The sequence below is a fragment of the Fukomys damarensis genome, unplaced genomic scaffold (genome assembly GCF_012274545.1).
Source record: "Fukomys damarensis isolate Sample0158 unplaced genomic scaffold, DMR_v1.0_HiC HiC_scaffold_30, whole genome shotgun sequence".
NCBI classification, from domain to species: Eukaryota; Metazoa; Chordata; class Mammalia; order Rodentia; family Bathyergidae; genus Fukomys; species Fukomys damarensis.
Genome location: NW_022900942.1, coordinates 26,460,152 through 26,473,431, shown reverse-complemented (window position 1 = coordinate 26,473,431; position 13,280 = coordinate 26,460,152). Strand labels below are relative to the sequence as shown.

General features: G+C 45.6%; 1 protein-coding gene across 1 annotated transcript in view; it reads right to left on the bottom strand.

The window, feature by feature from the left end:
- Nucleotides 1–12,789: 12,789 nt before the first annotated feature.
- Rax (retina and anterior neural fold homeobox) overlaps nt 12,790–13,280 on the bottom strand; it is a 4,737-nt gene continuing 4,246 nt past the window's right edge. The window contains exon 4 of the mRNA XM_010603387.1: nt 12,790–12,954. Coding sequence (XP_010601689.1) covers nt 12,790–12,954 — 165 coding nt within the window. The remainder of the gene's footprint in view (nt 12,955–13,280) is intronic.

Here is a 13,280-nt window from a genome sequence, read left to right as displayed (position 1 = left end):
GACTTAAAGAAGATGGAAGTTGAGTTATCTCCCATATCATAAAAAGTCTAGAGGCTGGCAGTGCAGTGATCCACAAATTCAGAGCTAAGAGCTTTGTGTTTTCTCCAATTTCCCTTGCTCACCAGTCACAAGGTGGCCTCCACTGCTCCAGTCAACCTACCCCAGTTTCTTTCATTCAGGAAAAGAAAGGAAACAGAAAAGGGTGGGGGGTCTATATCATGAGAGTGAAGCTTTCTGAGAAATCCTCAGCCTCTGTGTTCTGGTCAGAACTGTGTTGCATGAAAGAAGCTGGGAAATGTCATATTTCAGTTGGGGACACTGCTAATCCATCACCACCCTCAGAAGACAAAAAAAAACCTCCAAACAAAACCTGCTTCTCTTACTAATGAAAGGAGAGAGAGGATGTTGGCTAGCTAGCAGTGTGGCCTGCTAAATATAACACGGAGTCCTGCAGAAGAACCAGGCTGTTAAGGTGGACGCGACAGTGGAGTCCCGGATAGTGGCGTCTCTGTTTGCTCAGAACCTGCCCCAACCACAGTCTCATTCCAAATTCTGAGTGCCAGAAATGCAAGGTGCTCAGACAGCGTCCTCCCAGCATGGCCTCCCTTCCTCTTCATCTCTGAAAATAAGAGACAGTAATAGCACCATATTATGGAGCTTGGAGGTAACTTCATTTCTAAAACGAAACCCAAGATGTGATACTTTGCAGATTTCTGTTTATGTGGAAAAGACCCACTCTGAGCTCCATCACATCCTTCTGTACATAAGGGCACATAGGTTTATGAGTGTATACAGGTGAGGTCTATGTGGCCTCCTCATCCACTTCCCCTCGGGAACAGGGTCTTGGTACACAAACTGCACCCAGCATAACCATCTGGACTCTGGCAGAAGGGACCCATGTCGCTGCTTTTCTTTTCTCTTAATCAGATGATGAATGAGCGATTCTGCATGCTCTCTAGATGGAAAAAAAGATTACTTTTGTTGTACCTTCAGGAATGAACATGGAATTATTTAGGATTCCTGTGGCTGTTAATAATAGAAAACCCTCAACTCAAATTGTCATTAAAGATAGAAATATTTACCTCATATAAAAGAACTCTAGAGAAAAAAGGTAGGGGTGTGTGTGTGTGTGTGTGTGTGTGTGTGTGTGTGTGTAGGTGGGTTTGGTTCAATTTAACTCAGTGACTTCAATATAACTTCAGGGATGAGGGTCTCTCTGTCTTTCTACTCTGCCACCAGCATTTCAGACTTGTCCATATGCCAGCTTCTCTCATGGTCACAAAGTGGCTGCGGGAATTTCAGATGTCACCTCCAGGCACAGCAACATTCCAGGAAGAAGATGAGGGGTCACCACTTTTTAGGCTTTGTCTTCTTAATGGCGCTAAATACTTTTCCAGAGTCATCTAAGTCCCTCAGAGTCTGGCTCCCTTACACATTGGCCCAAACCCAGCACCGATGAAGGGCAATCAGACCACCATGACTGGAGTCCTCCAATGACCAGTGTGGCACGTGGGGGCAGGACCAAGCGCCTAAGCCAAATCAAGGCTCTCTCGACAAGGAAGCAGGTTGGTGATCTGGGTGGACGCCAAAGTGCATCTGCTACAAGTATGAATTTCGTATCTTGGGACCAACCACGGTCTGGTTCTCTTGACACAGCAGTTTCAGAATTTACTGACTGCTACTTATTTCAAATATTCTAAGTTTATTCCACTGTCAGGTGCTCAGGTGAAGTTTTTTTGGGGACACTTTTAAGAGCTCAGATTCTCCAAGCAAGAAGCAGCCCTAACGTGAGGCACTGGCGGTGCGATTACAAACTAAGGCTACTCCTCTCCTTTGTGTGGGCGCCTTGCATCTCTCACCCCTTTCTTCGCCTTGGAAGACAAGTGGCAGTTACTGTAATGATGTAATTGCTGCTCTGCCTCCACTGCTGAAATAAACAGAAATGAAAAGGAAATAGAGAGCACCAAATTGTGGTCCCCTCTGCCTGGCCGCTTCCCAAGATACCTCTGCTGCACGCAGCCAAAACGGACAGGCTGAGGATTGAACTTGAATGAAAGCAACAAAGAACAAGAAGCAGGCCAGATTGGAGAGAAGTGCCTTTCTTCTTACTTCCGTCCTGTGGAGGGAAGGAGAAGAGAAATATGAATAACCTGGAAAACGATTTCACTCAGTAGCCAGGAACTGCTGCTTGGATGGATTGGAAGGGAAATGTGCTGCTTGCCTGGGCAGGGTCTTGGAGATTAGAAGAAGTTACAGACATTTCAAAATCTAAGGGAGTTCATGTAATAACCTAGCTTTTGTCAAACCAGAAGACCTGCTGTCGGGGCTCATTTCCCAGAAGAGTAGCAGTGCTGGTGCTATCCCTACGAATGAAGAACACGGCTCCACTTTGCCTCAGACCCCAGGACACCCTAAAACTCACCTCTGCCAGCATTATTTGTCTGTGTCTCCTGTCTGAAGCATTGGAGGCGAGAATTTATGATCCCAGATGAATGTCATGTATGACAGGGGCCGGGGTGGGGAGAGGGTTCTCTCGGGGTTTTATTCAGCAATCTTGCTCCGATTTCTCTTCCTGCTGGGATTCCTTAGATGTAGGTGTAGAGTTTTAGAGGAAGGGGTTGTAATAGTTGTTGCTCTGGTTAGTTTTGAAGATCTACTCCTTTCCAAACTGGTTTCTGGATAAAGAATGAAGCCTATGGAGGGAGGGACAGGATAGATTGCAGCACAACCCACCCAGAACCGTGGCTGGTGAGTAGGTCCAGTGAGTAGAAGAAGCCTGGACAGAACTCATTGAATGTTTGGATGCAACCATCTGGTTCCGGAGATTCCTTTGCTGGGAGCACTCACTGGTTTTCCAAACAAACCCCAAAGTGGCCCTATTAGAATCCCACTGAGCTTCCGGCATCTGTGGCTAAATGCCAGCTGACCTCTTTGTCAAGTTTAAGATGAGAATCAGGTTAAGTGCCAGTGACTCCACCTTTAACTTACTATTTCCTTCCTTCTGCACTGTGCATTTTGTAGGAAGTTCCACACCTTCAGAGATGTTCTCTGAGATCCACTGCTATATCTGATCTGTTTCTTTCTTTGTGGAACTTTCTCCAATGTGGTTGCTGGACAATCACTGCCCCCTTGTCCCTGGATTTCACAGTCCTTGTATTCAAAATACAGACATTCACCACTTAAGGTAGATGTCTTCCTGGTCAGAGGAGCATCTTTTCTAGTCCTTTCTGGTTAACAGGGCCACCTCCCTGTCTTCTTTCTCCCACATATCTTCCATGACACTCTTTATTATTTTGGGAAACACGTATACATTTTCTCTTAATGTCAAAGTCAAAACTATCCTCCAGTTTCCATGCGTGTTGGAAAGTTTCATTTCTTCTGCATAACATCTAGGAGGAGAAAAGAGAAAGAGATGATGAGGGTCTCACGAAACTATGTTCTAGTCAGAGTTCTTCCCCGGGACTCTGTAGGAAGATGAGAAGGAGGTGTCCCTGGCTTTGCCAAGAGGAACAAGGGCAGGTATTATCTGAGCATGAATTGAAGTCGTGCCTGGAACTGCTAAGTAGCTGATCCAGGTGAAAAAATATTTCAAAACAACCCTTAAGGCAGATGATATTATAGAAAGTATAAGATTAATAATTTCAGGTATATAATTCAAGAATTAGCCTTCTTGGAAAACAGGGATAAAATTATTTCATTTTCACTCCCAGGCCCCTTCTAATTTACTATATCACAGCTCTTATGGCTTGTGTCTAGATGTCTCTCCAAAGCTTCATGTGGTCACAGGTGGGGTTTTTCAGAGGCAGCTGGATCTAGATTTTGTGATGCTGAGACGAAGAGTGTGTGATGACTAAGTCAGTCCACTGATTGGTTTGGCATAGTTCTGGGTAGGGTTAAGGGTGCCCCACCTTGGGTGTGAGTGTTACCTGCCCTAAGGGTGGGTAGGCTGGATAACATATCAAGGACAGTATGAGGGTCATCGCTTGTCACTTGTCACTGGCTGCCTTCTACCCACCGTGAACTATTTCTCCTCTTCAATGCCATGACACTCTGCCTTGCAGCCACCTGATTATGGAGTAAAACCTCTACAAACTGTGAGCCAAATAAACCAAAAGGGTTGTTGGGTATTTTGTCTCAACATTAAGAAAAGTAGCTAAGACAACAGCTATCTTCCAACTATTTCAAAGTCAATAGATAATTTCCTTCCTGAGAACATTAATGTTTGTTCTGCATAGTAAATGAAGGAATAAAGCACATCCTCAATACCACTTTCTCATCTATGAGCCTTAACACCAGCACTGCGGTCACACAATGTGTTAATTGGTACGTGGTCATAAGAGTTGCTGAACTGCAAAGATTCTTCTCACCAGCTTGCTTAGATGCCTCCAATTCTACTGTTATTCCTGTAGGTTGGTCATTTTATCCTTAGAAATGTAACTAAAGTGTAGACTTTCTAGATGGGCAAAATAGTAGTATATTTATGTTACTAATACCTTGGTATTAAACACCAAGCATGGGAGACTACCTTGAGTGGAAATCCTATGTAAGTAATGTCTCATGATAGAACTAAATTCTTTGCCTACTCACTGTGATTTGAGAGTGCCAGAAGAGGCCATTATGTATTCAACAGAAAAGTTCAGCAACTCTTGTGACCACGAACCAATTAACACTTGTGTGACCGCAAAACTCGTGTTGCTCGAGGATGATAGATGAGAAAGGATATTATAGGTGTACTTTTTACTGTCCAGGCATTGGTAAGTCTACCTTTAGTAGAATCTTTGCAATGGATTAGATGTGAATTCTCTATTTCTGGGATTTTTTTTAAAAGAAATATTTTCTCATGAGAACTTTAGAGATTAAGTCAATCGCTTTGCATAAACTAACTTATAACTAGTTTCTTCCTACCTGGACTTGGGAACAGCAGGAAAACATGAAAGCGTAGGGTTTCTTGGCCCCGATTTCTCCTAGGTTGCCCCTGATGGAATAGGATCCTTGTGGTTGGGTTGGTGTTGCCTGGATGGAAATCCGAGTTGGAAAGGAGGAATTTCCACCCAAAGGGAAGCACGGATTCAGTAATTTGGAATTGAGGGATTCATGAGGGAAGGTCATTAACTGGCTGAGGAAAGACCCTTTCTGTTGCTGGCGATGCTAGGAACTAGGTAGGCATTGTTCAGAAACGCCCGCTGCAGGAGCAGCAGGCGAAGTTCTGATCCTGACCACCAGATGGCACCATCGGCCAAGTTACGGAAAAAAGCTTGTTGGCAGTTTTGAGCCCGGGAAAGTCCGCATGTTCTCTGCTTTAGTCCGCAGCGATCAGCCAGCGTGAGACCACCTCGCCTAAAGCCAGCATCAAGTTAGTAGCGGGACTGCGGCTCCTGCGTACTCGTCACAAGGAATGCAATCATTTGTCAGCAGTCTGAAAGGAGTGTGTTTTCACCAAATCAAAGCAAAACAAGGTGCAGTAAAGATTGGGCTGCAGTCTGAGTACTCTAACAGTCGTAGGAGCTTGGGTACAAAGCGTCATAACCTAAAACTCAAGACTTGAGCCTTGAGCCAAGTTTTGGCCAACTATCAACTATTTGTAGTGGGTAAGTCTGCTCTTCAGAAGGTGGGGTGGATGCGAGGACCATCAGGCTGTGACATCTGTCACCCCCCTTACCGCTAGGGTTGATATGGGCTGGCTAGGCAGGTGCCCTCTTCCTCCCCTCACAGCTCCACCTGCGTCCCTCCTGAAGTTGTGCGATTGCTTGGTCGAAGAGGCCGAGTTGGAGGACCTTTTGGCTTAATGAAAACTGTATGCCTACTCATAAATGTTTAAATGCATAATGCACATTTCTACGTGAACATACAGTCTTCCTTTCTCCTGGGTATATCTGACATGGGAATATAATCACTGGGCCAGATGGTAGCTCTAGGCTTACTCATTGGAAGAACTGCCACCGTCTTTCTGGAAGTAGTGGGCTCACTTTACCCCCACATCAGCACCGTGTGTGGGTTCCAACTTCTCCACATTATCGATACGTCTTACTTACTATCTGACTTTTAAAATCTAACCATGCTAATGTAACTGTAAAGTCCAGTTGTATCTTATTGGCGTTTTGGTTCCTATTTTCTTCCTGACTGATTATGATGAGTATTTTTTTCATGTGCTTGTTGGCCATTTATATATCATTTTGAGAAATGTCTATCCAATTCTGTGTCTGTTATACAGTTGGGTTATTTGTCTATTCACTATTAAGTTGTGCTATTTACATATTGTAGATATTAGTCCCTTATTATATATATGGTTTACAAATAGTTTCTTCCTCTTTTTGGGTGGTCTTTTCACCTTATTGATGGTGTCTTTTGAAGCACACAGAATGACATTTTGTTTTTGGGTTTTTTTTTCCAGCTTTAATTGAGTTTATTGGCACATTTTAGGGATACAGTACAGTTACATTCATTGTTGGGATCTTGTATCTCTACATGACAAGTCTTGGTCAGAATGACATTTTGATAAAGCCCAGTTCATTTTTCTTTTGTTGTTCATTATTTTGGTATCATATTGAAGACTCAGCAAATCCATGATCATGAAGATTTACCCCTATGTCTTCTAAGAGCTTTATAGTTTTTGCTCCTACATTTAAGCAATAGATCTATTCCGAGTAAAGGTTTATAAAACCCATGTGTTAAAGGCTTAACACCCAACATGGTGACATTGAGAGGTGCTGGACCTATTAAGAGAGGAGGCTGACAAGGAAATCTTTTGCTTATTGTGGGGTATACTCTGGAAGATGGTAGAGGGACCCCAAGACACGCCTTACTCTTTTCGTGTCCTGGCCATGAGATAAGTGGTTTTGCTCCACCCAGTGCTCCTGTCTCGATCTGTCTTACCACAGGCCCAGAAGCAATGCAGCCAACTGATTATGTTATGGCCTGACACCTCTAAAACCATGAACCAAAATAAACATCTTCTCCTTAAAAGTTGATTCAGTTATCTCAAATATTTGTTGATGGAAAATGACCAACACATGGTACCAGGGAAGGACACAACATCATTTCTTTGCATGTGGATACACAGTTGTTCCAGCACCATGTTGAGAAAACTATTCTTTCCTCTGTGAATGGAAACCTTGCTGAAAATCAATTGATCATAGATTTATGGGCAGATTTCTGGAGTCTCTTATTCTCACTTATATTTCTGTCCTTAGACCAGTACCTCACTAGCTTTTAACTGCTTTGTAGGATGCTTCTAAATCAAATGGTGTTACCTTCCCCCCCACCTTTCAGAATTGCTTTGGGCGATTCTGGGTGGAAATTCTATATAGATTTAGGAATCCACTTATCTGCTATGAGGAAATCAGCTGGGATTATGAGAGGAATGTTAAATTTGTGGATGTGTTAGGAGGGTTACTGCCCTCTTCTCAATGTTAAGGCTTCTGAACTATGCACAAATGATGTTTTGCTATTTTAGATGTTCCTTCATTTATTTTCCCTTTGTGTGTTTGTGTGTGCATGTATACTAGAGATTGAAACCAAGGGTTCTTTACCCCTGAGCTATATTCCCAGCTCTAAATACTTTTTTTGAGGCAGGCAGGGTCTCACCAAGTTATTGAGGTTATTTAGGATGGCCAGGAATATGTAATCCTCCTGCCTCATCCTCCCAGGGTTCTGAGATGAAGGTGGGTATCACTGTTCCCAGCTTTCTTTCATTTCTTTCAGTGTTCTATAGTTTCCAGAGTCTGAGTTTTGCACTTTTAATTAAATTTATTCCCAAATCTTTTGTTCTTTTAGATGCTATCATGTTTGGAATCATATCCTTAATTTCCTTTTTGGATTATTCATTGCAAAAATATATAAAACAATTGACTGTTGTATATTGATCTTGTATCCTGGAACCTTGCTGAACTCATTCATTAGTTCTAGAGTTCAACGTCTTGGTGTGAAAAAGCACATGATGGGTCAGTGACATGCAGAGTGCTCAGACAGAGAGTGCAGAGGGAAAGCGGGACAGGCCTGGAAGATGGGTGGAGGTAGAACAACTCCAGATGCCATTTTCAGGAGCGTGGCTTTTGCCCTACAAGCCATCAGGAATTGTTTCCAAGCAGAGGAATGGCTGGAGACATCTAATTCCGGCTGCAGTGTGAAAAGTGTGTCAAAAAGGCTGAGGGATTGTATCTGTAAACCTGCAGGGCTCAGCCCGAAAGCAAAGAGCCCAATGAAAGTATGTAAATGAAAGCAATGCCTGCTAAATAGAGTAGAGTCTTACGTGGTTCCACAATGCAACACTGCAGGCCAGGCAGTGTGGGTGACAGAGATAAGCCCTGAGCTGGGGAACGAGCTCAGAGAGGAAAACAAGTGTGGATGAATGTAAAAGGCATTCTGAAGTAAAACCAGTGTTCTTTGCTGAGCTAAATAACTTAAGCTGAGTAATTAACTTCACATAGGGCTTGAGGACGAGAGTGAATGCCTTCGATTTAGGTTTGGCCGATAGTGACCAAAAATCTAGACTTAAAATAGAAAGTCTGTGTAATCATGCAGAGCTAGTATGGTGTCCAACCATACATCCCTTCTTCCTGTTTCTGAAGATTCTCAACTCAGGACTTCATGAACAGGCCCCTGGGACTCCATAGTCAACAGATTGCAGAGACAGTCAAGAGCAGAGCCTACTCCCAGCTTTCTGGAACGACTTACCAGTGTCTTCTCTTTCCAAAAATACATGATTTAATCAAACCTCCCAGGAAAGGGGGCTGAAAGCAGTCTTTATTCCCTGCAGCCAATTGATCAGCTAAAACCTGGATGACGTGTAGTTAAGAAGGAAGAAGGAATGAGCACTGGGATATAACTTGACTCGAGAGGTCAAGAATGATTCTCATCCCACCCACTGGCTGATGTGACTGCAGAGGGAGAGGACAACTTTACAGAGTTTTTAGGAAGCTATAAAAGAATGTTTTGTTTTGAACACATTTATTCTAAGTGGCCCAGGAAATGCTCAGGGGAAGAAAACCAGTAAGCGTTTGGAAATATGGGAGTTGGATCCTGTAATGTTTTCTACCTAAAATAGCTCCTAAAGCATCATGAGTTTGGAAGGTGACTGTATTATGGGGACATTATATCAGGCTCCCTGTTAAGAGGTGTTAAGGGGTCTGCTTAGATTAAGGTTCTATTTCCTTCTGGGCTCTGCCCTTCTCTGTCTCCTGGCTACCTTGAAGTGAGCAACTTTTCTCAGCTGTGCCTATCCATCATTGTTCTGCCTTGGAGCCAGCTGATTATGGAACCTCTACAAACTGTGAGCTAAGATAAACTTCGCCCTGTTTAAGTTGTGGGTTTCAGGTGATTTGTCCCAGCAAGCAGGAAAGTGACTAAGATGGGTCCTTATTTCCCCTCCATAGGCCATGCTTCTTGAGGGTTGAGACTATCACTATGTGCCACATGCCTTGCACCAGCTTAGCTACAGGCACCAGGTGTGTGTGAGTGGGAGATCTAGGGACCAGCTTTTTTTAAAAAAAAATACTAATGGGATCATGTCATTTGCAGGAGAGGGGACAGATCTTGAGTCCATATTGTTAAGTAAGATAAGCCAGACACAGAAAGTTAAATGCTACATGATTTATCTCATATGAAATAATAATTAAAGAGCAAAACAAAATCATAGGAACAAGGACGCAGACCTTGGGGAAAGGGTACAGGAGAAGGGTGGATAAAGGGATCAGAAATAATCGAGAAATGACATATTTATACTCAGTCTCCAAAATGAATGTAATGCAAATATACATTAATAGAGAAAAAAAAAGGGAAACTCTAAAGAACACTAATGGGGATATTACAGAACACAGCCGAACTGGAAAAAGACTTTCTCAGATAGCTTTGGAGAGAAAGGCATCCTTTTATACAATTTGTTCAAAACTCACTAACATAAGTATACTGTAACTAACTTTACACCAACTACAAGGCAGAGGAAAACTTCTAAAATGAGGTGTTATGTTATAGATGTCTATGGTGGGGTGACGGGAGAGGAGGATTTTAATCCTACAGCAGAAATGCACCCTTGAAAGTCACACCACCAGGTCAGACAACCTGACCACGGATGTCCCCACTTCCATGAGGAGGGGCTGCCATTGCTCCTGCCATTGACTCAGGAGGCCTGCTCAAGATGGTTGGGAATCAGCAGTCTCTCTGTCCTCTAGGGCTGTTCCCCACATAACCAAGGATCTAGATGATTTAATCCAATTTTCAGAAAGGTGTTTTACAGAGGGCAATTAAGGCGCAGTTAAAGAATTAATCACTAGTGAGTCGTTAATTCCGTCCACTGTTGTACAGTTAAGAAGCTGAGGTCACAGGAATAGGACCGGTCCCCAATTAAGGGGACGTCACAGGCGCGCCATGGTCTCTGAAAGGGTCCGGCATGCTGGCCTGGCGCTGCCGGGCTTGGCCTTTCTCAGGTGGATTTGAACCCAGAGGAACTGCCTGGTCTTGGAATTCCTGTCATCTCCCCTGAAAGTCTTTCCCATCCTCTTGCTGGAGGCCTGGATCCTATTCTTGCGGTAAGAACCCGAAAAAGAGCACTTGGAGTGGGGTCCAAGAAGCGGGCTAGACTAGGTGAAGTGCGTTAGGATCCCCGGCGACACTGGGGTGGGGTGGACAGGCGGGAGGGCAGCGGGCCCCACTCTGCCCACCGGTCCTGCGAGCGGTGTCTCCGCAGGGACTTGCAATTAATTACCTGACTAATATGACAGAGAGAGGCACTGGCTATCCTACCCTCCCTTTGCCAGAGCTGGGGGTGGGGACTGGGCAGGAATCCTCCCTCCTAACATTAAACATATCCTTAAAATAAATGCACAGAGGTGGCTCCCGGACCCTCCCGAGGGGTCTCTCCCTGCCCCCACCCCCCACACGGGTGGGAGCTCGGACCTTCATGCGCAGGACTCAGCTCCGACAGTCGGGAAACCGACCCGGGACCACTAGTCCTGACCAGCCCGGGGCCGTGGCGCAGAACCCGGGCGGGAGACCGAGCCTCAGCAGACCCCATGAAGACCCGCGACCAGGAGAGGAGAGTCCCGCGTCCGCTGGGAGAGAAACTGAGCGGCGAGGAACCGCAGCAGAGCCGAGCGCTCCGGGCGCGGCGTGAACACTGCCCTGGAGCGCGGGGAGAGACCGCAGGGGAAGGGAAAAGGCCGAAGCCGGGTCGCGCGCGCCCCAAGACTGGACTGAGGGCGGCGCTCCTCGGTAGTCCCTGTGGCTCGAGGGCGGTTCCCTCTCTCCTGACTCCGTCCTCCTCCCGGACCCTCCCGATGCCACGCGTCCCCCTCGGCCCAGACCAGCTCTTAGGGAGTCCTGCCCAAGGCCCGCCCAGCTTCTCTGGGGGAGCCTCGGGGAATAGTTTCACAGACTCACAGCCTGGCCGGAGTCGCGTCCTCATGGATGAAGGGTCTTCTGGGACTTTCCTTTAGACTGTCTGGAACTTTTTGGGCCTGAAACAAGACTTGCCTCGACCTTGGCTCCCCTCTTCCTGGGGTCGGCACTGAATTTCTAATCCAGCTGCAGGACTGGACAGGGAGGGGTGCGCTAAATCTCCCCAGGAGGCCCAGGGAAATATTCCTAGGCAGTGCCCACACCTCGCAATCTCAATGCCCAGTATGGCCTGATGAGTTCTTCTTAGGAATCAAGATAAAGAGAATCCATGGCCTTGCGCTGCTGTTTTCTAAGTCAACTTTCCATATACAGTTGGAGTACCATTCTCCCTTCCTCTTCTTTAGTTTCATCCGAGAACGGATGCTTCTCTAAACCATTTGTCTGGGAAAAAACAGCGAGCCTCACTCGGATTTCAAAGATAAATTCTTGGAAAATGATCATAAAATACTAAAGGCTACTGATCATTGAAGGCTGCTGTGTGACAGCATTCTTCTAACGGGGTTACCTTTGCTCAGTACAGCCCTTCTAGGAAGATACAATCGGCCTCATTTTATAAACTAGGAAACTGAGAGTTTACTAGGTTTACACTAAGTGTGAGAGTTGGAATAACCCGAAGTGCTGGCCGGCTCACGCTCACAGTGCATGTTCAGGAAATGTTGCTGTATAGGCTTTCCTTATTTCACTAACACACAAGAAAGAAAGGGGGAGGGGTCAGCAGAGTGTAGACAGGGTGGAATTTACAGAAATGATCTAAGGGAAATAAGGAAGACGCTGATGGTAGAGTGAGTAGGAGGGTCACAGGAGCCCTGACCTTGGCAAGGAGGAGGAGGGCTGTGAATTTAGGAGTTCCCAGAGCAATTATTCCTATTAAAAGTAGGACATTAAAGGATGAAATAAAAGACAGAAGGGAGATCAAATTGGGAGAAATTTGCCTAAATCTTCACCCTATGTTTCTTGCTAAGAGCCTTTAGGATCACTTGGGCCACTCCATCCATTTCCCCATGGAGAGTCTTGGGAGGGAAAGTGCAGGGATTATTCTCTACCTCTTAGGACAGAAATAACCTGTTCAATAAATCCTTACTGACCAGCCTATTCTGTGCAAGCACAAGATGGAGGCCTTTAGGTACCCAGCCTTGGCTATGTGGTAGCCTCTCAGGACCAGAAGAACAAGGACTAGATCCATAATGCCAGTATTCCTATGCCCAACCCCGGGATAATTACCCATTTCCCAAATAAATTTCAGGAACTGGAGAACATTCCAGAAGCTTTGCCAAGGCTCCAAGATTACGTGTATTGCCTTTTGTCAGGTCCTTGGTAGTCTACACACAATTTCACCTTTCTCACCTACACCAGGCACGATCCAGTCAGGAAAGGAAACTGGAAAGCTATATTAGGACGCTAACAGGCAGCATTCTGCATTAAGGCTTTGGCCGCAACCTTCTGGGCCCAAGCTCCGGGCGTCCAGGGTCCGTTGTTGACACGGTGAGATACAGGGGCTGGCCGTCCAGGCAGGAGTCCTGGACTCTCCTTCGCTGCTCCGCTGTGGCAAAGTGTCCCCAGGATCTGCATCACGAGGGACGCCCCCCCACTGTCCCCGTGCGATTTTCTTAATTCCCTGACCTACTCTATCCTTCGCCTCACCCCGGTATCCCCGCGTTTACTTCTGCTCAGCATCTCTGACAGCGCGTAACCACAATCAAATCCAAACAAGCAAATATTTAATTTTCCTTCAAAATACTTCGAACCTACTTAGTTTCTCAAACTCTATTTTTCTTATTCCCCTTCCACGGGAAATGCAACGGTCGGGAGAAGGCCCCCCTCTGGGCTTGGAGGCGCCGGCGCCAGCAAGAGTGGGGTCAGCGGGCCGGGCAATCTCCTTCCCTCCGGCA